At 41.3% G+C, this 25105-nt stretch overlaps 1 protein-coding gene across 7 annotated transcripts in view; it reads left to right on the forward strand.

Annotated features, from left to right (window-relative positions):
- The window catches only part of ASIP (agouti signaling protein), a 39049-nt gene extending 19866 nt beyond the window's left edge, over positions 1-19183 (forward strand). For 4 of the 7 annotated variants that reach the window (XM_026862078.1, XM_026862080.1, XM_026862081.1 and 1 more), the window contains 3 exons: positions 11999-12201; positions 16391-16452; positions 18123-18313. In XM_026862078.1, coding sequence (XP_026717879.1) covers positions 12021-12201; positions 16391-16452; positions 18123-18299 — 420 coding nt within the window. In that variant the 5' untranslated portion in view covers positions 11999-12020 and the 3' untranslated portion in view covers positions 18300-18313. Of the gene's footprint in view, positions 1-11538; positions 12202-16390; positions 16453-18122 lie in introns of those variants that run through there. The other 3 variants (XM_026862082.1, XM_026862083.1, XM_026862079.1) reach the window with 2 other exon arrangements.
- The last annotated feature ends 5922 nt before the right edge of the window (positions 19184-25105 follow it).

Below are 25105 nucleotides of genomic sequence, written 5' to 3' on the forward strand. Positions count from 1 at the left end.
AAAATCCTAGAAATTCATGTCATTTTTTTGTTTAAAAACAAGTTAAGATTGCACCATTTTATACAGGTGAATAAGGATTTAAACCCATTTTATAAAAAGTGAAAGCTGAGTTCTTGCAGCCACCTGGCCACAGCAGGGAGGAACTTGGTGCCCTGCCATCACACTGGGCTCCATGTGAGGGTCTCGCACAGGCAGCAGGAACACATGCCTGTCTGGCAGCACTTTGGGCAGATTGATGAAATCCCCAAGAGAAAGGTATGCAACCACTGAGCTTCACTTGCAGTTCTGGCTCCGGGGTGATTTTTGGAAAGCCTAAGGGAAAATATTAAGGCTGGAAGACAAACTTAGCTGATAGCACAAAGTTGAGTCATTAGAGGAGAACTATAATAAGAGTCTCAACTATTACCCCTAAAAGAAAAAAGACTTGGACCTAAATCTCCTTGAAGTCTGAAAATGGTTGCTTTACAGCTACAGACACGTTTATCTTCACAGATAGCAGGATCATTTTTTAACCCAACTGAGGTTATATTTAGAACCAAACATCACAACTGCATATTCTGAATTATTTTAGACAAGTCAAAATGAAAAGGTAGAACATGAAATAATGAATGATGTGTCAGACTGGAACAGTGTCTCAAAACATGGAACCTTTTTTCCATGGTCATGGGCAATTTTTTAAGAGTGAATCAGAAAAGTTTTTAGAATGGAAGATGCCCAGATAAAAGTACACAAATGGGACAATCAAACAGTGATATTTCCCCTGGCCGTTGACTAACATAAAATAGATACTGGGGGGAAAAAAAAAATCAAGAATCATTGACTCTTATAAATATGTAATAATGTTCAGAAGATACATAGTGGCTATTATGGTTTGCATAAAATGCATTTGTGCAATGATTTTTATAGTTATATATGAATGATCCACAAAAATGTAAATCTGAATTCCTGATTCAATGTCAAAACTCATTGGTAAGTGGAATTAACATTGCTCTCATGGCTTCCAGAACAGCTGAGCTGGGCAGAACTCAAATGCTGTGGTAATTATAAATGTAAGTGATGTGAACTAGTTAGGAACAAACCGTGCAGATATGCCTGTGCAAGCAGAGGCAAACAGTAGAGCTGGCAGTAGCTAAGAAAGGTCTCTGCAGGTTATGTAGTGTATTATTATGCTACATCTAGCTGTACTGAAGAAAAGAGGAAAATTTGGGAGTATTTTGAGTATTTCTTATTATGATCAATAGCAGATGGGGATATATGGGATATTTCCCACAGGAGAAAGCCTTTTATACTAACCCTGCACTTAAGGTCAAAGAGAGGGTATGGATGCACACATGAGGAGACCCGCTGTATGTTTCATCTTTGTTGTGGGTAGTGAGGCCATAAAAGTACTTTTGCTATGATGATTATTGGTGGTTAGGCACTTAGGTTATGGTTAAGTGAAAGCAGCACATGCAGTGTTACACATGAAGGGGCACACACTGGAGTTCAGCAGCCGTCCAGCGTGAACTGCAGCACTTAACTGTCAGTGCAAAGACATCCTGGAGACACCGCTTGGGTCTGCAAGCTGTGCGAGACTGCCACGGACAGTGTGGTGACACTCTGCAGGGCACACTTCTGCCACTGCCAAGTTGTACCACCCAGACGGAGGATACAGCCACGGGGGCTCAGGCTCAGGGAGCACCCCGCGCATCCCCTTGAGCCTTGCACCTCTGGGAGGTGCCCACGGGTTGGGGTGCCACGTCACCAGTGAGGGATCTGCAGGAGGGGGTTAGCAGACTCCGTGGCATCCAGGAGGACAAGGCTGAACCCAGTGTCCACATCAAGAGGAAGAAGTGAGAGGTAGGGACCAAAGACAATCTACTGGAGATGGAGGCTTCTCTCTGTCAAACTCCAAGCTTGTTCTAGGGCTGAGATTTGGGAAGTTGCAGAGAGACTGCCAAGGTTCCTCTGGACCCTTGGCTATTACCCATTGCTGTCCAACCACACAGCCACCAACAACACAGCCAAGGGAGGCTTTGTACATATCCAGAGTGGCTCAAGCAGTCTGTGGAGCAGGGATATATAAAGAGATTAGGTACTTGATGTCTTCTCCAGACTGGTCAGGTCTGCTTTTGGCCTCAGCCTAGAGGCAGAGACTCTGGGAACATGGCATTGCCCACTGCAGAGGAAGATACAGTGCAGAGTAGCGCACTTAAAGAGGCCAGGGGGCCAAGAAGGCCAGTGGCATCCTGGCTTGTGTCAGCAATAGCGTGGCCAGCAGGGACAGGGAAGGGATCTGACCCCTGTGCTCAGCACTGCTGAGGCCACCCCTCGATGAGTGGGTTCAGTTTTGGGCCCCTCACCCCAAAAAGGCCATTGAATGACTTGAGCGTGTCCAGAGAAGGGCAACGGAGCTGGGGCAGGGTCTGGAGCACAGGTCTGCTGGGGAGCGGCTGAGGGAACTGGGGAGGTTCAGTCTGGAGAAGAGGAGGCTGAGGGGAGACCTCCTGGCCCTCTACAGCTCCCTGAAAGGAGGGTGCAGAGAGGGGGGATGAGTCTCTGGAGCCAAGTAATAAGCAATAGGACAAGAGGTAATGGCTTCAAGTTGCACCAGGAAAGGTTTAGACTGGCTCTAAGGAAGGATTTCTTTGCAGAAGGGGCTGTTGGGCGTTGGAATGGGCTGCCCAGGGCATGGGGGGAGTCCCCATCCCTGAAGGGGTTGAAGAGTCAGGTCAACTTAGCACTGAGGGATCTGGTGGAGTTGGGAACTGTTAATGTTGGGTTGATGGTTGGACTGGATGATCTTTAAGGTCTTTTCCAACCTAGACAATTCTGTGATTCTGTGTAAACCCGCTGGACATAGAAAAGTCCATGGGACCAACCAGGTACATCCCAGGGTGCTGAAGATGCTGGCTGATGTTACTGCCAGACTGCTTGCTTTGAAAGGTCGTGGCATCTGGGGAAGGCTCCCCATGCCTGGAAAAAGGAAATACCACATCCACCTTCAAAAAAGGTGAGAAGAGAATCCATGGAACTACAGGTCAGCTGGGCTGACCTCAGTCCCTGTGAAGGTGATAGAGCAAATATTTCTTGAAGCTATTTCCAGTCATAGGAAGGACAAAAAGGAACTGTGAAGAGCAAGCATGGATATACCAAAGGTAAATCATACCTGACCAAACTGATTGCCTTCTGTGCTGAGGTGACTGAAGGTGCAAATAACTGGATGCATACGTGAATGGAAAGGAGAGCATGTTGCTCTCCTGAATTATGTGATATGTTCTCCTGCATATACCCTGAATTCACAAAGTCTCCTACAGTCTCCTTATACCCAAATGGGCAAGATACAGCCTGGATTAGTGGGCCATAAGGGAGGTGGAAAACTGGCTGGTTCACAGGCTTAAGGTGCGATGATCACTGGTGTGAAGTCCAGCTGTTGGGCAGTTACTAGTGGAGTCCATCAAAGGCCAAAATTGGGGTCAGTACTGCTTAGCATCTTTATTAATAATGTAGTTGATGGAACAGCAGTTGTACACTCTCAGAAAGTCTGCTAGTCATACCAAGTTGGTCAGAGTGGCTGATAGGCTGGAGGAGCAAGTCAAAAGGTTTTGTGAACTCTGCCCATGGAGATATTCAGGTCTTGGCTGCCTGACACCCCAGGTCAATGTGATCTAAAATGGCACTGGTTTGAGCAGGAGGTAGGACTACGGATCTCCATACGTCCCTTACTGCCTAAACTACTGTACAGCTCAATGGCAAATGACTTATCAAAGTTGATTTAAGGAATACAGTTACAGAGCACCACAGAGATTATAAAAGTATCTCATGTTATATAATAAAGACAGAGGGGTGCATGGTTGTTTTCTCAATAGCTGAGCAAGAAAGGAAGAGGAGACAACTCAGTGCTGCAGGATAACGTTGCCACAAGGCCCATAAATATATAGGGGCAAAGAATAAATTCAGGCAGAAAATTAAAAGGAAATTCAATTTCTATATGGAAAGTAAGGGAGGGGATATAGAAGGGGTTTACAATTGGAATAACAGAGGTCTAGTCTTGAACCTACAATGAGACAAACATGTGCTGATTGTGGGGGATAACTGTGTATTGGACACAGCAATTAAAGGAGTTCCACTCAGTTTTTCTTCTTCCATCCTCAAGAGGTAGAGGGTTAATCATAGAATCATAGAACCATAGAATGGTTTGGACTGGAAGGGCCCTTCTAGTTCTACCATTCAGTTCCAACCCCCTGCCACGGGCAGGGACACCTTCCCCCAGCCCAGGTTGCCCAAAGCCCCGTCCAACCTGGCCTTGAACCCTTCCAGGGAGGGGGCAGACACAGCTTCTCTGGGCAACCTGTGCCAGGGCCTCACCACCCTCACAGGGAAGAATTTCTTCCTTAGATCTAACCTAAATCTACCTTCTTTCAGTTTAAATCCATTACCCCTCATCCTATTACAACCCTCCATGATAGAATCCCTCCCCCTTTTCCTGCAGCCCCTTTCAGCCCTGGGAGGCCGCTCTAAGGTCTCCCCGGAGCCTTCTCTTCTCCAGCTGAACCCCCCCAACTCTCTCAGCCCGTCCTCACAGGGGGTGCTCCAGCTCCCCGAGCATCTTTGTGGCCTCCTCTGGACCCACTCAGGCAGGTCCGTGTCCTTCTGCTGTTGGTGCCCCCGGAGCTGGACCCAGCACTGCAGGGGGGTCTCACAAGAGTGGAGCAAAACCCCCCCCCCCCATCCTGCTGCCCACACTGCTCTGGGTGCAGCCCAGGACACAGTTGGATTTCTGGGCTGTGAGCTCACACTGCTGGTTCACAGTCAGTTTTCCATCCACTAACACCCACAAGTCCTTCTCCTCAGAGCTGCTCTCAATCCACTCATCCCCCAGCCTGTGTTTGTGCTGGGGATTGCCCTGACCCATGTGCAGGACCTTGCCCTTGGCCTTGTTGAACTCCATGAGTTCATGAGGGTTTTTTTACTTTGGATTGTTTGGATTTACTTTGTTTCTTGTGGAGTTTTACCTATCATTTTCAAATTTATGGGTATCTGTTTTCTTGAACTCCATTGGTTTAATTTGCTCCTCTCTGTCAAACATCTGTATTTGCTCTTAATGGTTCTTCTATACGATGAGACAATTTCCTATGGGGTAATGTCTCTTTTGCTGTTGTAACCTTCTGTTATCAATCTTCTTACTGCTTTTGAAGATTTCACATTTCTTCTCAATTCTCAGTTTTACCACACATATGCTGTATTTACTCACGGTGTTTTCTCCCCCATATTCATTTCGTTTTGGACATTTCACAGGAATTTCCTGAATACACAGTATAGAAGGTCACCAGAGCCCTTGGAGACTTTATCTAGGAAATTCTAGTTTACTTATTAATATTTTTATGAGGAAATGGTGTGCTCCTCGTGATAAGCCTTTAACATCAGCTGCAATTCAAATCTTCATACCTAACACCTTCTGCCTTAGCATTGTTGTTCCCAAAGTCAACAATGGCATTGCTAAAGCATCATTGTTCCCAGGGTCAACAATGACATTGCTAAAACACCATCAAGTCTGAAATTGTCATTACTCACTAGATAACTGTAAACAAGCTTTGACTCCATTGATGGTTCTTATTACCTATTCAGCCTTGTAATGTGTGAAACGTGTCAATGATGTGTGTGAAACCTGTCTGGAGCAAAAAGCAATCTAAAAGTTATTTTCTTCTATTGAAATCACAAGTAATCGTACTCCTTCAGAATGGCAGACAACTTGCCTTCCCAAATATATCACACTCTCGCAGTTTCTTTTAATCATTGTTGGGCCACTGACAGGGGTTTTTCCTTTACTTCAGAAATTTCAGTGACTTTCCTTGAATCATTGATGAAGATTTCTCTGCTGAAGTGGTAGATTAAGTAACTTTTTACATTTAACATTAGTTAAGGAACTCTTAGACCTTTAGCTTCCTGACAGTTTTCCTCAATAGTTGTCATTTTTTTCAAGACAGCATGCTAAAATATTTGCCAAAGCATATTTCCTCAATTGTTTCTCTTTACACTCTCTTTCACTTATACTGTAGAACCTAACTGAGCATTTCTCAGCAGTTGGACCCCTGAAAAGCTTTTAAATTTTGTATATAGCTTAGGGAATCGTGCCAGGAATTAAAACTTTTTTGGCACAGCTCTGATGGTTGTTGCAGTATACACCTTCCCATTGGATCAAGCCACACCAGACATCGTCTTTCTGATGAAGATGAGAGAAGAATGAGTCAGTCACTTCTCTTCGTACAAAATGTCAGCAAGGCAAGTCATGGATGTAATATTTCCTCCCTTTTGGAGAAATAAGCTTCCCATATCACTAACATGTGTGATAGATTGTTACCTAACAGAGTCAATGAAAGTGATAAATATTAGAAACATTTCGAAACTGAACTTCATGGGCAATCCCAGAGAAACTCTTCACCTCAGTCTGAAGTGCAGGCCGTATAAAATAACCTGTATTGGTCCTCCTCCAACAACTTGAACAGTGTAATCACAACTGCCAAGTTGTACTTAAAGCAAAGTATTAGATCAGAATGCTGAGCAAAACATATTCCCTGATGTACCCAGGAAATTAAAAATTTCTCGTGTTTTTATTGCCTAGGATGTGCTCAAGTATTTGGCTTTTGCAATTGCATTTGAAAAGCATGAAAACTGGATCCTCAAATGGCCTAAGAACTCAAAGACTAGAACACAACAGAGGAACAGAAATGTGCTGTTGTTTTCCTTCTCATGCTTCCAAGGGTCGATCTCATAACACACAAAGTCTAGAAACCACACCAAACCAACCAGAATTGAGCATATGTTAAGCGTGTACGCATACTACATAGCCACATGTTTGTAAAGCTGTTATTGTTAAGCTCTCATTCAACTATTCTCATATTTCAATGGCATGCAAACCAAGGGCAGATGTGTTGGGTGGGGTTGGCAAAGAACTTTCCAGGTGAGGATAGAAAAACTTGGGAAGTGGATTGAGGAATTCAGGTGTCTACTCAAACACCAAAAACTCGCTGCAAGCTTTGTCCCTGTGATCCTTCTCTCAGAACCTCAGAGGTATATGAAAGGTCCATGCAAAAAGGGGACCTAAGATTTTCAGTGCAACACTGAATGAACCATCTCAAATGCACTGAGATTCGGGTTAGACTCCAAACAGGGCCTCCAGGTTCATTCTGTGGGGAGACCTTTGCTTGCGCTGATTTTATTTTAAATTATTTTGTGGATTGCGGATGAGTAGCAGATATTTCTTTATATTTACTCATGTGGTTGTGTATCTTGACAACGCTCTTTAAAGCCTTGAAAAAGTATATATCTTTGCTTTGCATTCTGTGCAGTCAATGCTAACATGCTGTTAGGAAACTAATACCGTAGAGGAAGACCCATGGCTGGAGTCAGTGGAGTGCTGCCTGGAGAACTATGATTCCCGTCTGTCTCAGGTGGATCAATTCTTTTCCCTCCGAATGCCCCTTAATACGCCATTTCTATTCCTTAGCTGAAACCTGCTGGTTGAGATGGGATTGCTCTGTAGATTTGACAGCACAGCTCTAGATGACCATGAAATAATTACTCAGAACCTCCACAGTCTTCCTATAAACCTCCACATTTGATTTCCTTTTTCAGTCTCTCTTCATCTTAAAATCTCAACACCTTTCAAGACATCCACTAATTCTTGCTTTATTCCATGCATTAACTCTTCTTCTGTTTTACACTTTTTGAAATGTGAGCACAGCAGCAGAGCATAGGTGAAGATTTGTCAGCAAACTACTGAGTGATGTAACAGTCTTCAGTATTTTGTTTCTTTGTTCATGTACTTTAATATTTTGTTTTTCTAAGCAGCTGTTTTCAGCTATTTATAATTTTAACTTGTCCCCTCCAGTGTTTATGGCAGACTTTATGTATGAATGTCTCAACTGTTCACTCTGTTGTTATATGAGGATAAATCTGCAAATAGAGTGAAATCAGCTGTGACAGGAAATGAGTACCCCTCAAAAGTGTTGAATGTACAGGGTGGTTCTTGGGAAATCAAATTTCTTCATGAAGACTTCTAATATGACATCACAAAAAACAGATGAAAGAGAGACAAAAAGTGTTTCACATCATCCGTCATTTTCCAAATTTACTTTCAGGAAAAATGCTCATGAGAGCTAACACTTGGAGTAAATATTAAAATACCATATTTATGTATTAAATATAATAAGCCAAAACACAGAAGAAATGGCATAGAAAAGGGTACTGAGATCTCTGATGACAGTTAACAAACTTTTAAACACTTGCGCTTTTTTGTTTCTAAATGAACTTCTGTCATTCTCTTGACAAAAAAGGGCACTGCCATAAGTTAACTATTGCCTTACAGAATTTGCTGAACTGTAGCTAAAGTTCAGTGGCTAGATTTGAGTGCTGTGCAAACCAAGACTCCATAAACAACAATGGAAAAAATAATATGCTTAAGTTCTTCTAGTACATTTTAGCTTCATTATAGCAATAAATGGTCTCCCTCTAACAATACTGCTATTAAAGCAATTTACTTCTCCATTATTAGGAGCTCAGTAGGACAATAAACTTTTAAAAATAAGCGTTCAGAGTAAAGCGGATATGAAGCTTGCTGAAGCTAAGGAAAACAGCTTTAAGGCAAACTGCCTTAAACAGCCTCTGATGAGTCCCAGAAAGAAAATTAGGAAAATAATGAGGAAAATTGGGAAGTAAACCTCTCTTTAAAGCCAACAGGGAAAGAAAAAAAAAAAAAAAAAGAAAAAAAGAAAACTTGGGCAAAGGTTTTGTGATACTTTGCAAAAGATGAAACCCAACATTACAAGCACCTTTTTTCTCATCTGCACTTCTGATTCCACTTTCCACCTCTCACCGTTTCAGGATCTCTGCTGCACAGACCTTCCAGACTACACTGCCCTAAGGAGTGTTACCTTTCTAGCCAGTGCAGTTGGTATAGTTTTCAGATCAAATGCATATTCATAATATATATATTTTCCAGGTTCAGTCACTAGAAGGCTGAAAAATCCCTACCACATAAGTGCTTTTGGCAAAAAAAGAAAAAAAAACACACATGCACAAAAAATCAAATCAACACATGCAGCCAGGTTTGCATTTTAACACTAGAGCATGTTCAGATGTCACTCTGTTTGAAGTGAACAGATGCAAGCTGTAAAATTTTACTATTTTATTACATTTGCACAGGCACAATCGCATTCATTGGCAGTTTTGCTGAGACAAAGACAAGGAATTACAATGGATACAACATTTTGGGATGGAAGACCTTTATTTAAACAGCACTTTGGGGGCATGTCAACATGGTCTCCAGCAGACAGTTATGTGCCAGCCGTGCAGATGGGCAGCACATACTGATCTGAAAATCATAGTTATGTTATAGAGCATCTCCTGTAACTAGGATAAAATGATGGTTAAAAAAGCAAAATCTACAGCATGAACACCACTATGTGCAAATCTAAACAGCTTCCAGCTCACGCCTTGCTCTCTTCACTCCAGCTCAGAGCATGGAAAGAATTAGACCCCAAATATCTATCTACCTGTCATAGACATTCCCTGTGTCACGGAATCACAGAACAGTTTAGTTGGAAGGGACCTTTAAAGGTGATCTAGTCCAACCCACCTGCCATGGGCAGGGACATCTTCTAGTAGATCAGGCTGCTTAGAGCCCCATCCAACCTGACCTTCACTGTTTCCAGGGATGAGGCATTTAGCTCATGGTTGCCCAAAGCCTGTGCCAGGGTTTCACTATCCTCATCATAAAAAAATTTCTTCCTTCCCTGTATGCCTAGTTCCTGCAAAAATCAGCATACTTAAAAGTTAAGCAAGCTAAGATTTTTAAAGTAATATATTTTATTTGACCGACTGCATATGCGGAAAATGTACACAAGCTTTTGAGAATAAAAACTGTTATTCAGCTCTTTTTTTAATTTTAAGCATATACGTAGAATATGAACATCACCAGGGATACTCAGGTTGGCAAAATTAGTTACATAAAAAGAAGTTCTAATTTTGACCTGAAGGGTTATGATTATGACCTAAATGGGTATCTACATACATAACTATGTGTTAGAACAGTCTTTAGAAAGCATCAAGACATCTCAGTCATGTTTGGGCATCTTTTGTGAAAGGAGATGGGAAAAAAAACTATAAAAGAGTATCTCTACTGCACAGGAAAAAAAAATGAGGCTACGTTCCTGACCTCACAAATATTTTCAGATACTTCCCATTATTCTTAGGCAATTACCACAGGTAAAGGTTGAACTTCTGTATAAGAATTTACAAGACCAGAGTATGTAAAAATTTAAAACAGACATGCCATCTCGATTCTTTACTAAATTGCAATAGCTGAAAATTCAATCCCACAATTTTACCATCACAATACATTTTCATGGCATGACTTGTTCAATTGTGAATTACAAATTACATTTTCTTTTAAAGAAGATGTACTTTTTCTTTAGTAGGTGATTTGTGATCAATTTAAAGACTCCTCCCATATCATATACAAAATTTTAATCAACTCATTCAAAGGATACATCTATCCACATTCATGACTATGATCCAGCTTGGGTCTAACTTTCATATCAGATTTGAACTACACCAGCTGCATTTAATTTGAAATACAGAAATAATTTGAAATAGCACCACTCAGTTCTCCATAAATTAATCCCCCCTACTGTAAAACTCCACGCTTAGATATATCTGTTTCAGTTACAGCTCACGCAGATGTCTAAATCACAAAGGATTCACCACATGTGGCCCTGCAAATGCTAACAGAGTCCTAACAGTCTGGGTGCATACCCTCAGAGCACAGCTATAACCAGCAGTGTCGATGTACTCAGCACTGATCTGTTACACGAGCATGGCCTGTAGAGCAGTCAGAAATGAGCCCAAACACTTGGAATTAGAGGTGTAATATTCAACATCTCACAAGGAAGAGTGGGTCAGTGGAGGCTCTAAAAGCAACTGTAATACAGACTCAGTTTAGCAGCAGTGATTAGACTGAAGCTCTTCCAATGCAGAAACTCTTTATCTTTTAACTCTCTAGTAATTAAGTCATAGCCAGATTAGTTGCTCAAAACATTTGGTTACACTCCCTCTTTTTACAGCCACAGACAAAAAGCCATCCATAAATCTTGAGGCTGGAAGTGCCTCTGGGGGAAGGTTCCTAGAACTCTGACACAGCCTAAAACTAACACATATGGAAATAAAAATAACTGCAAACTGCAACAGTGTTAAGAATCTACAAGAAAAGGAGAGGAGGGTGGTGATATGCTCTGTGTACCCCACACAGCTGCACTGTGTCACGCAGAGGTTGGTGGGGCCAGTGGCTTCCTTCCAAGGTGTACGGCCACATTCTGCAAAGCTCAGGTTTCTCTATAAGTATGCTCAAATTCCATAAACTTTGTTACATCTTAGAAGTTATTAACTCACACTAAACCCTAAGGCCCATAAATGCTTTTCAGCACCGGGCCTTTTATAACTTGTATGAGTTAAGGCTGTGATTCACTGTGGGATCAGGGCAGTCACATTAGGTTATAATAAAACAAGATCTTTCTTCAGGACTTATTTTCAAATTAAGAAAACTAACAGGAAACTTAATTATTTTTTTTTTAATTACCATTGTTTTTCTTGGTTTTTCTAGAACAAATCTGTAAGCAAGATTTTCTGGGAAAAATCTGATGATGTGATTGAGCTGGTCAAAAGTGACATCAGAAGTTCTCCCCTCGGTCAAACAATAACCACCATAAAACTCAGTGGGGAGAACTCACAGCTTTTGGGAAAATAAATCTTTTGAGAAAAGGGAGGAAAAAAAAATTTAAGTATCATCTAAAGAGTTTTATTTGGGACAGCATTTTTCCACTCAGACAACTGCAATCTGAAGTATTTCTGGTATCAGAGACAAAGTGCTGGAGACAATTGTCAAAGGCACATTGCTAAAGCTGCACAACATGACAGAAAACCATTGCTGAGATTCATATCCTTGTGTCTCTCCTACATGCAGGTTTTGACCGACTTCAGTTTTCATGACAATGGAATTTTTCCTCCCCAGGATGGAAAGTAAGAACCTCTTCCTAAGCCTATTGCTCTGCTACAGTTTGCTCAGAGCTGCCGATTCTCATATGGTAATTGAGGAGAAGACAGAATGCAACCTGTCAAGGAGCAACAAAATGAATCTCTCAGATCTCCCACCCATCTCCATAGTAGGTTAGTAAAATTTCCCATTTGGTGCCAAATTAACAAGATTTGCAGAAAATACAATTGTCAATTAATAGAGATTATTTTGACAGCTTACTGCAATGTTGCAGTTCATACAAAGGCCTTAGTAGTATGCAGAACTGCAGTGGCAATGCAGCCACAGAACCCAAGAATGGCAGTGTTGCAAACCACAGTTTGGAGTTAAAAAAAAAAAAAAAATAAAAAAAATCAGGCAACTTATTTTAATTTTACAGATTTCACTTCAGGTCCTATCATACTGTAAATCTTTTTATACTGAAAAGAAGTGTTTTTCTGTTAAAGTGGGCATCGATCTTTCTCTGAAAGTCTAGTGCAAATGGAAGAAGCGAACATAACTCTCTTTTTTAGGATCTGCTCTTGTGGCAGAGAAAACAGTTCTCTAAGGTATTAATATAACCTCAGTTTAGCTGTATGCCAAGTGATCTTTAACCAGGAAATAAAAGAGCACTGGAAGGGAGAGCCAGAGGTCATCTCTTTATCCAAGACAGGACCAGCTATGTCCCTGCTGTTACTGACAGGTGACCATCTGTCCTGTTAGGGAAGAACCTTGTTAGGGCAATGCCAGAGACACGTCCGCCCGCAGCAGCAGAGCATCCTTGTGTCCTCAGCACTCCGTGGTGAAGCCCAGCTGCCCTGCTTTACCCTCATTCTTTTCCTACATGCAACCAGAATGAACCAGAATGAACGTTTGACACTGAAAATGCAAGAGTAATTCAAAGGAGCGGATCCTGGTATAACACTTCTGTAGTCCACTTGTCTTGGTTGACTATTCTGAAAAGGAAAATACAGATGCAAAACCCACTATAACACCATTGTCCAGGGCTGCATTTCCAGAAATATCCCAAAGACTTTCTACAGCCCAGTTGTTCAAAGGCAAGAGGTCAGTCTGATCCTCCACTACCCCACACCTAAAGAAAACTGGAAAAGTACAAAGTGAGTAATGAAAGTGAGACATATCATTCCTCTTTTTCTCATTCAAAGGAATCTGACCTATGTTTTGAAATAGTTTATATTAGAGCTGAAATGGTATATGATCAAAACTTTCTGAGTTTTATTCCAGACAACCAGTAGCCACATTATCTCTATCCCTTATTAACTAACATAATTGAGTTATAACTTGATAAACTAAATATAAATTAATTAAAAGCTTGCACTAGTGCATGGCTTATGAAGAGCATTTGAAAGTCCCTACCCATGACCTTTCAAATGGGTGGAGAAAGAAGGTGCAGGAGAATGGACAGACACTGACATTGTTTTGGGGTCCAGGTGACCAGACCAAGGGACCTTCCAACCCTGCTGATACAGGGTCCGCTGGGAGGGGCAGGATGACAGCAGATCTCACCATCTTCACAGGCACATCACCTGACTCACTCCAGCATATTGTGAGACACAACTGGAGGCCCATCCTCTTCCACTGATTTTTGCCAGGGTCTGTGCATTGTGCAGCCGTTGGATGAAGTAATGGAGCCGTGCCCTTCACAGAACTGGGGGCTGAAATGAGTGGGAAGAGTTGCTAGAGGCTGAGAAACTGCCTTGGAAACAATCCTGCAGAGGATGGAAACAGGTCAAAATGGGAGAAACTAATGCAAACAGGGGAAAGCTGCTGGAAAAAGCAGGCAGACAGGAGCAGGAGGGGCAGGTGCAGAGGTGACTTCTCCACCTGCTTCCTCTGCCTGAAGCCCCAGCAAAACCCCTGCAATGCTCGGGAAGGGGAGGGGGGAGAATGAAGTCGCACACAGTAATATTTATTATGACAACAGTGTCATGGCAAAAGGCTGACAGGCTGGTCTTTCCCATCACTGCCACAGAAACAGTTAATTTAGAGCAAATATTAAGAGTGTTTAGATAACCACAGCCTCCTCTCCCCTCCTGATACTGTCAATTTCTTTATGATTTATCAGTTATAACTTGCCATGCTGATATGCATAATGTATTTTTGTATAAGCTAGCAGAAATATTTCTTGTCAGCTTGGTTTAAATGTTTTGGATAGAGCTTTCCATCTCAGTGAAATTTTCTTCTACCAAGTCTGGTTCCTTCTGGTTGGCCACACAGAACAGAGATGAAGGCATTCATGTTACAGCTCAGTTTTTAAATGTTGCTATAGTCATACTTGAGTAATAAAACTCATTTTCAATCAGCTGTTTACACACCCATTTACACATCAATTGTAGTACATATAGTATCACAGATGATATGTCTGGCTCAAATTCAATAAAACCTGAGTCTGGATTTGAATTACACCTTGAAAGGTAAGCAGAGGATTTGCTAGCATCAACTAGTAAAACATGCAATCATCTAATTACTACATGTTTTTTATAGCACTTCAAATCACAGTTGTATCAACAGGGGTGAGAGGTGTGTGTTATCAATATTTTCACAAGCCTGTATTACATTTTCCCATATCATCACAGATGAGATTTGTGAGGAGCTCGTCAGTTGGGCAGCTGTTGGAAACATGGCACATAGAGCATGAGGAATATGAGATTAGAAGCCAGTCAGGAAAAGCAAGTGTTTTACTCAACCCAGAGAAAGTATAGAAGAGACAATTACACCACTCACCTGTCAAAAAAAAGCATCTATACATTTCCCTCATTTGTACACTGGGAATCATTTTCTTCTTTACCAAACTCTCTGGAATAATTAAAGCACATTTACATCATGCCAATGTTTAAGTCTCTGCTTAATATGCATCATATACACTGTAACTCAATGTTATTGAAACAACTTTGTGGGTAAAGCAATCCAAACAATCCTGTACAATTGTACTATAGAAAGTTAAATTAATGTAGAGAAGTATCCTGGTTACTGTCAGAAAGTTTCAAATGACAGCATAACAAAACCAGCATAATCTGCCAGCTGGAACTGGATCTAAACCACTAATCCTAGTTAGCACAATGCCTTTTTTAAGATGTGCTCTTATTAAGTGACAATAACTTTACATGCTTGAAGCAAGATTTTTTTTCTCCCACTGTTTCTTAAAGACGTATAACGCTAACTATAATGATGCAAGGATAACAACTGAAACCCCTCCCAAAACAGCCCAAAATGTGTATTCTTCATTCTGTAATTCTGCAAATCCTGGCAAGTATTAAATACCAAAAAATATATGGATAACAAATACTGGAACAGACAAGGAGCCACCCTTCATCACCATTCACTATGTATCACCATTCAGTGTGTAAATTTTTTATCCTGATCATTCATTACATACAAGTAGTGCTTATTATAAACCTCACACAGAGAATAAAGGTATCAAAAAAACGTAACAGATTGGTGAGCTGGGAAGTGTCTCACACTTTAACAGTCTTGCTGTGTTACATCCCAAGACAAGTCTTAGTCATGGAGTTTATATATAGTAGTAAATAGAATTAGAGCTGATATGATAATAACTGCAGTAAATGCTATTATCCCTCAAAGCATAATATGAGGCAGTTCATAAATACTAGTGATTTGATCAAAAAAAAAGTTGCGTCAGGCATCGTCTGAACACTATGCCCTAAATTTACCAGATCCAAGATTTAACTCTATAAATATTCAAAAATCTTTCAAAACTTCAGGCACATCAGAGAAACACCTTTGCAAGTAACATTTTGTAAAATAAGATCGTAGGTGAAAAAGGAACAAAGATCTGAAGAATTAAAGGTGGCATCATACAGATGAAGAGTTTATGCCAAATCAGCAAGAGAATTTTGCTTCAGAAACCAGCATGCACTTGTCAATTCCTACCAAAATTATGCAGGTAACACTACCTTCTGACAGAAAAAGACAGGGCATTCTAAAGGTTTTTCCTATTTTTGTTCATGTGACTAATGTGCATAAGTACCCCTATCTTTTACACAGACACCTTTAATTTTATTTCTCTGAAATTATTTTCCTTGTTCACATCTGATCAAACAATGTGTAAAAAAGCCCTCCTAAAATACAAACATCAGTGTTCTTTTGCTTTCACACAAGCAACAGTGACAGCGTAAGTTCTGACACATTATGTGTAAGCGAGGATGGCTTCCAGAGACAAATGTCTTCCCTGTAAAACATGCAGCAATGAGGTGGCATCGCACATTATCTGCCTTTCTTGCACAAAAATAGTATTAAGCAGCTCAGTTAAAATAGCATGTGCTGTAAAATTGATTTAATATTACTGTGCTATTCTCTTTGAAGATTTAACTAAAAGATCCCAGAAAGTCAGCAGGAAAGAGGCAGAGAACAGGAAAGCTTCTAAGGTAGGTGGCTGTTCACAAAACATTGTTGAATTAGAACTGTTCAGTACAGTACTTCTAGAGTTTTCCTCATTGTATTCATTTGCAAAGCTTTTACAGTCATTCCCTGATTTAAATAATTTACATACAGTTTGAAGCTCTAAATATTGTAAAAAAAAAAAAAAAAAAACAAAACAAAAAACATTAACAGTGAAAACTATGTGATCTTAGATTAGCTAGAAGTTATTGTTTGGGTTTGGGGGTCTTGTTGGTTTTGATTTTGCTTTGGTTTTTACAGTCCTCTCTTACACAAGAGGTACCTTAACCACGAGCTGGTTTAAGTACTTTTACAATTATTTAGGCATCATTCCCAGTCACAGTGTGTGGGTTAACTGTACAGGCTCTGCAGCCCTGGGCACAAACACACTATCTACTGATTTTTAACTGCAGGTGCCAAAAAATTAAAGGCATACAATGAAGTTGGTATTTGTTTGAAAATGTTAACAGGTAATTTTATGAGATCAGTAGATTCAGACTGATAGATTTCCTTAATATGATGTTACTCATAGATCTTAAATGTGAAGTATTACACAGGCTGGATTCCTGTATTTTAAAGATTGCCTAGAAGAGTAGAAAATATTTTTACTTTATTTGTAGTGTGTTGTGATAGCCATTTATAGCAAATCCAGACACTGCTGCAACCAGAAACATTTAGAGCTCCTTCTTTCCCTTTTTAATTGTTGTCTTATGTGGTTAACCTTCCTTGAAATACTTCCTAAATTCGCAGGATGACCCAAGTTGAAAGGGGAACTAAATGATGTCCTGAGGCCACCTTCAGCTCAAAGCAGGACATTCTTGCAATCAGACTTTGTCAAAGTGTTTTGGCTTAAAAGCTCCTAAGGCACTCAGAGACTACAGAACATTTTACCTTAAAACTGAAACTCCTGAGAAATTACCAAGTTAAAAAAGTGCATAAGGTGCCTGTGGCTGGAAGGGTCCATAGATCTCTCCCAGGTCCCAGGCAAACGCTGATCAACCCCAAGTTTTCTACCTTTCCAAGTCACAGCCAGAGAAGCAGCACTCCTTGGGTAGGCTGAGATCTTCAGCTCACCTGTGTCTGCAGTTAAGGATTCCCACGCTCAAATGTGATGCACAAAGGATTACCGAGCTCCAAAGGCAGCTTGACAAACAAACCATGTGAGGTAGATGATTGCCAAGTCACGTCCCCTCTCTCTCAGCCTTGCAGCTCAGGAGACTGAGCAGGTACTAGCCCCACAGATTGACAGGGAGGTTTCACTTGTTCATTTGAAAGGTGTGGACAGCCAAGAGTAATTCCTTACTTTGTTTTACTGATAATGGTTGTCCTTGAAGATACTTGCATCCTTTTCTTCACTTCTACCACATTCTTAGCTACAGAGCATTTTCCATTTCTCAATCCAGTCACATTTCTAATTGCTCAAACTATGAGGATCATGAGGTTTACCATTCTGCTCAGTAAATTGGTCCCAATCCAGCATTTCCCCTGATCCAGTCCTACCACATCTCTATACTGGTACTAATACAGGTCTCACTGCTAGCAACCACCTACTAATCTCAAGCCAGAAGATTCCACAGTTCACTCTCTTTGCACCTATGCTTTATTCTGACCCATACTAATTTTATTCTTATATTATTTTTTATGTTTTTTCCTCTAGAAAAATGCGCAGCTGAAGCCACCTCCAAAACCAAGGCCCACACCAGCTGCTGACTGTGTGCCAAACTTCAAAACCTGCAAACCACACTTGAATTCATGTTGTAACTACTGTGCTTTGTGCAAATGCCGAATTTTTCAGACCATCTGCCAATGTCTAATGTTAAACCCAAAATGCTAAGCCAAACTGGGAACACAATAAGGCTTCTTTCTTTCCTTAGCTTCTCAAGCATGTGTTTCAAACTGCCCCATGTGTATAGTAATCAAAGTAGAGAGCTTTGAAGCTGTCAGCTTGGATTTGCCCCTCTTAAAATTAAATGGACAATTTTTTTTTTTTCATGGGATTAATGCTATCATGAATAGGATTTTTTTTATTAGGGAACAGGCAAGGGAGACTAACACTGAACGGGTGTTTTTACCAAAACTGACCTGAGTTTTAAGAAGTATTCTGGGTTCTTGTTGGTTTTGGGGTTTGGAGTTTTTTCCTTTGAAGGGTCACATTAACCACAGACTGCAGCATAGTCTAACTGGCACTGCAAAACCTGCGCCAATGGCATGCAAATAGCCACATTAAAACAGGACTGGTTAATCCAGTGAGGGACCAAAGCTAGGGTTTGTCTACAAGGACAGAACAGCACCGGCTTCCAGCACAGCCAAAATATCATGCTGAAAATGCAGGTTTCAGGGTTCACTCCCTTTTTGTACATTCAGCAAAAATCAGAACAAGAATTTATATAGGTTATTCTACCTGAAAAGACAGATCCAAAACAATAAGGCAATTTTTTAATCATCCCCAGATGAGCATCAGTACCATCCACCTCCGGGGCTTTTAGTCATTTTACCAGTAACCAGTATCTCCAAGGTGTGTAATACACATGTATATTTGAACCCTGAATGTATCTGTGCCTCATAACTTCAAAAACATTTTTTTCCCCAGCTGTATCCATAGGAATAGAGTCCTCAGCCCTTCCTCTCCTGCTGCCAAGGACACAGTGCATATAGAGCCCAAAAGTAGGAACACATATCCAGGACTCTCAGAACGAGAAGATCAGCAAAACATGAATATGTACCCCACACATACATCTTGAAGAAAACCATTACAAGGAATCAATCTCTCTTTCTTTGCCCATTCTTATTATGAGCAACTCCAGGACCTACCCAAAGCATGAGTTTAGGTGACAATGTCCATGTGCTGCACACAACCAGCGACCACAGGGGAAAAAAAAAAAAAGCTATATCAACCCTTAAAGGCTCAGAAACAGCTCTGAAGGTATGGGTAAAGCTCAAAGCAGCAGCAGACAGGTGTCTAGAAGGTATCTTTCTCTTATTCTTGAAGCTATTTGCCTTAATCTTGAGTTATGCAAGATGGCACAAGAAGAAATCCCTTCTTGCTTAAACTACCAGGACAGATGTGATAGGTCACAGGAGAACAACGAGGTAGCAGGCCCAGAAGCTGTCCCCAACTCTGAAGACTTCTCATCTACCAGACTCCAGCTCTTGCTATTAACCTCCTCTGTTCTGTATCTACAATGTTCCTCTTCCCTACTCTGACTCTTCAGTGAGCCTTTTTTGATTTTCTTTCTCTTGTAAGACCGCCCTGTAGTGCTGGGTCCAGCTCTGAGAGTCCCCAACATCAGAAGGACCTAGACTTGCTCAAGTGGATCCACAGAAGGCCACAAAGATGCTCGGGGGACTGGAGCACCCCCTGTGAGGACAGGCTGAGAGTTGGGGGGGTTCAGCTGGATAAGAGAAGGCTCCAGGGAGACCTTAGAGCAGCCTCCCAGGGCTGAAAGGGGCTACAGGAAAGGGAAGCCAGTGATAGCATGTGGTTTTAAACTGAAAAAGGGTAGATTGTTATTAGACGTGAGGAAGAAATTCTTTACTGTGAGGGTGGTAAGACACTGGCAGCACAGGTTGCCCAGAGAAGCTGTGGCTGCCCCTTCCTGGAAGGGTTCAAGGCCAGGTTGGACGGGGCTTTGGGCAACCTGGGCTAGTGGAAGGTGTCCCTGCCCATGGCGGGGGGGTTGGAACTAGATATTCCAGCCCAAACCATTCTGTGATTATTTTCTCTTTGTCCCACTACTATTGCCAGTCAACACAGGATCCATGTGCACTCCCAGGGCTAAATCCACATCTTCTGTGTTCACTCTACCTGCCTGCTAGGTGAATGCAGCTGTGTCCCTACCACTGATCTTTAGCTTTCACAATCAGGTATTTTCTAACCATGTATTTCTAATTCCAATCCTGGATTTTCTAATTCTCTGTGCAGGTCAAAGAACATAGATAATCAAGTAGGGCTACAAAAGTCTTCCAGGCAGTCAAAGATTATACAGATGACACTCTAAAGGGGCTCAAGCCATGTGAACTTTTCTAATAATCAGTTCAAAGCCCATAACTCAAAACATAGATCAGATCATGACAGAAACGTTTATCTTATATAGAGAGATGGCAGAGATAAATCTAAGATCAAGCCCAAATGATGACAGGATGTCATTGTGTTCCTTATCTTCTATAAAATACATCAGCTCTCATTTATGATGAAAGCTTAAATTCTTTCAAATGTATTTAAATATGTCTTTTAATCAGATATCCTGGCCGAGGAATCTGTAATCCTTTCACTTATGCTAAAAAGGAGATGAGAAGGAAAAGTGATACATTACAATGGGCTTAGGAAAGAGAACTGGGCCCCTTTTACTAAATAAATCTTTAAGTTCCCATCAAGTTGTTTCAAAACTCTCATAACTATAAAAAATTGCCCGTAGCGATACTAAAATCATATCAATAACCACACAAAAACTTTTCATGTGGAAACAATATAATTTTCTTACTAAAATGTCCAGGCAGTCAAAAATTATGTTTTACCAGGATGAGGGAAGCAGGAAGAAGAAAGGTAAGGAAGGAGAGCCAGAAATCAAACAAACAGCTGTTCTCTGGCCAGCACCTCCCACTCCAGCTTTGCAGAACCACAGAACAGTTGAGGTAAGCAGGGACCTCTGGAATATATCTGGTCCAACCCCCTGCTGAAGCAGGGCCACCTAGAGCTGGTTGCCAGGACCATGTCCAGACAGATTTTTAATATCTCCAAGGAGGGAGGCTCCACAGCCTCCCTGTGCAAACTGTGCCAGTGCTCAGCCATCCTTGACATTAAAAAAAGTGTTTCCTGATGTTTGAATGTATGTCCATGTCTCCTGTACTGGGGAGCCCTGAACTGGACCCAGCACTGCAGGTGTGGCATTACCAGTGGGGAGCAGAGGGGAAGGATCTCTTTCTTGGCCTGCCAGCAAAGAGCCCTCCTAACACAGCCCAGGACACTACTTACCACCTTTGCTGCAAGGGCACGCTGCTGGCTCATGTTCAACTTGGGGTTCACCAGGACCCTCAGGGCCTCTTCCACAAAACTGCTTTCCCAGTTGGGTGGGCCCCAGCATATGGTCATGCACTTGAACTGCATGAGATTCCTGCCAGAACTTTTCTCCAGACTGTTGAGGTCCCCCTGGATGGCAGCATGACCCTCTGGGATATCAGCCACTCCTAGTTGCGTGTCACATGCAGCCTTGCTGAGGGGACACACTGACCCATCATCCAGATCATTAATGAAAATGTTTGTCACAGCTTGCGGCTGCCAGCTAAGGAAACGGAACGTGCCGAGACCCACAATGAGGAGCTAGAGACAGGGAAGCTAAACCAGCAAAGTACAGGACGGTGCATGTATGTTATGAGGGAAGAGAAATGATCCTTTCATATCAGAATGAGGGGATACGGTTTTCCAACACATATGCACATACTTATAAATGCTATATTAAAATGTAGTTCATTTTGATGGGCTTAAGTCTTTTTTTGTAACTGGAACTGATTAGAAAGAGGTTATGCTTTCTCTGCCGTTCATCTATCACACCAAAGAATATATATAATCAAGTACTCTGAGATTGTTATCATCCTTAGTGACTTTACTTTTCTGGGTAAAGATCACATTGCATAAGGTATTGATAGAATACAGAAATCAGTAAAACATGTACACCTAATATTTGTTTCCTGTATTTAGTTTGAACAGATTTATACTGAGGAGTGGCTTGTGTATGTAAGAGTTCCCTAAGCAACCTATCTGAAAAGTCATCAAGCACACAGCTGATAAAACATACACATGACAAAGATGGAGTGTTTAATATTTAGTTGTCACATACCAAAATGTATCCACTGAAAACTCACTGGAATTCAAGCTTAGAGACAGATCCAGTAATGCTCCATGACAGAGTCATTTTGCTCCTAGAAACTAATGGAAATTTTAGCCTAATTACAGCTTAGTAGGATTAAGCACAAATAAATCACTATTAGCTTTTCAAAATATTGCCTATCTTGTGTGAATTTAAAACACATACTGTACTTTCCAACCCAAAGTCCTGACTTGATTGCTTATCGTCACACTCAAAGACCATAAAGTCCAAGTTTATCCTGACAGATAAAACAAATGATAGAATGAACATCTTAATGACTATACCAAACTAGCTCTAAACACCTCAGTTTTCCAAGCTAATCACTGAAACTGTCTAGGAGACTCCAGAAGGAGAACAAACAACTCCCCATGTTAGTCTTCAAGATCTTCTCACAGAAGGAAAGATTTGATGGAAGGTAGAACAACTTTTTCCAAGTTCTATAGATGAGTCAACGCTATCTGTGATGATGCTTTGGCTGAGAGTGATGAAAGATTCAATAAAGTCCCTTTGAGATGCAGATAGTGCTAACCTCATGATGAAATGAGTTACAGGAGAACCAGATGGAGAATTGTATAACTAAACTGAGGAGCCAAAGAACTTGCACATGCCATGCCCAAAGCTGACTATGGGAGCTCTAATTTACAGTGCAACAATTACATCGTGTTAGTCCTAGGGCAGACATGCCTCAGTATTGTGACAAACCCTGTTTGTGAGATACTGCAGTTTTGAGGTCACTTCTTGTATGGGTGTAGACATTAAATAACATCCAAGGCCAATGCAGAAAAGCATTAAATCATAACATTGTTCAAAGCATTTCAAGTTGAATTAGACCATTCTAGGGCCAGAAGAGATAAGCACACCAAATAGACCAATTCAGCATTTGTTCACACCCAGCATGCTATTTAACTCAGACACATATGACTGAGTTGCAAAATCAGAGCTGAAAGAAAATAATTAAAAACGGACTCCCCTAACACACACAAGTACTTAATTTTTTTTCTGACTAATTCTGAGCTCTGAACTGTTGCCCTTCTGACAGCCCTCTCCACACAGTGATCTCCAACATACAGAAACAAACACATGGGATGGCCTCCTACAGTTTCTGCATTGCAAAATCCCAATTACCACTGTAATACCTGGAACAGACTAGTCACAGAATTTCCAAAACTGGAAGTGCACAGCAAACAGCTCTCATTTCCAAACAAACGTAAACTTGGAAATCTGTAGTATGCGTCATAGTTGAAAAGAAATAATTGTTTCTTGTGTCAGATACAAACCACCTCCAACATGGCATGCTTTTCTAACTGTGGGGATGAGACAAAGTCCCATGTCACTTCTGAAGGGCACCCCAAAGGCAATAAGTGAAGTTCCCCTGTCTGCTCAAGGCTACAGTTGGTAAGTCATAACGTTGCAACTGGGGGCATTATAGGTGGGCCCACACATGGGCAGTGCTGAGTCTTGACCCTTCATGAGTCATTCTTTCATCTCTGTTCATACAATCTCCACTCTGAATCGTTTCTAGTTTCATTTTGCCAGTATCCAGACTCTACTAAGTACTTTTCAAAGGTATCATCAGCTCCCATCAATGCAGGGACAGCACAAAACACATGAACACATAGAACAGACTTACAACAATTCATTTCTTCACTCTTAGTAGCTCCTCAAGCCTGTACGATGGAAGCAAAACCCTGTGGCCTCTCACCCAAGTTAGTTACACAGCCAGATACAGGACCTGTTTATAACATCCCAGTACTCTTGAGCACAACAAAAAAGGCAACACCTGCTACAGAAAATTCTAGATTAGAGGTCCTGAGATGTTCTGCTGGTAACTCAGCTAATGTGCTTTAACAATGATCCTGATTTGTTCAGGTCCAACAATATATTGAGGATCCTGAAGTCAGTAGGAGCTTAGAGCTCTGTTGTTGATGAGCTACTTCCAGTACATTGAACAGGTGAGCAGCTTTTATACCTAGAGAGGATTTGGTGGAATTTTCTTCCCCCTTCCCCAGCAAATTACCCTGACCTGAGGGCCAAGACACTCAAATGTCACTACGGCATGCCAGGGCAGTTTAGTTTTTTCTGCTCAACACAGGTATTTTCTGCTTCTTGCAGTTGTATTTGAAGGAACTAAGAAGAGGGATATAAAAATTTGCCACCCTCCCCACACCCCCTTCTTTTTTCACCCCTCTGGTAACTGACTTTCATGAAAGGACCAATTTGGCAGTATCAGCTTAAGTGCCCAGTGCCATCTTGGACACATCAGGAACACCCATGCGAGGCTGGAAAATGTGACACAGGATGCTATCCCCTCCTGGAGCAACAGCACAAGGCCAGACACACTAGGCTGCCTGAAAGAACAATCACTCTCTCAAAGTGCCCTTAAATCTGTGGTGCCTGAACATTACGTCGAGGTAATGCAAAGATTTTATTTGCAAACTTCTCAGATGATATGCAGATGGCCAACATATGGCTAAGTCTCTCCTACCTCTCCCAGAAGAAAAAAGAGGCTTTAGTCTTTTCTGCATGATTTTTCAGTGAAATGAAAAGATATTACAATTGCTGCATGGCATATGCACATGTATTTCTATCCAGGAAATCCTTTGAGATTAAATCCTGGCCTAAAATATGGGAGCCCTAAAACAGCTGTAATAGTGTCATAACACAATTCACATATGGCATTAATTTAATACATATCAAGGCAGGAAAAGACAAAAATATGCCCTCCCTAGTGAACCAGTTCAGGCTCCTTTGAATCAGTGGAAATCTTCTATTGACA

Source organism: Athene cunicularia, assembly GCF_003259725.1.
Source record: "Athene cunicularia isolate RWA chromosome 20 unlocalized genomic scaffold, athCun1 chr20_part1, whole genome shotgun sequence".
Lineage (NCBI taxonomy): Eukaryota > Metazoa > Chordata > Aves > Strigiformes > Strigidae > Athene > Athene cunicularia.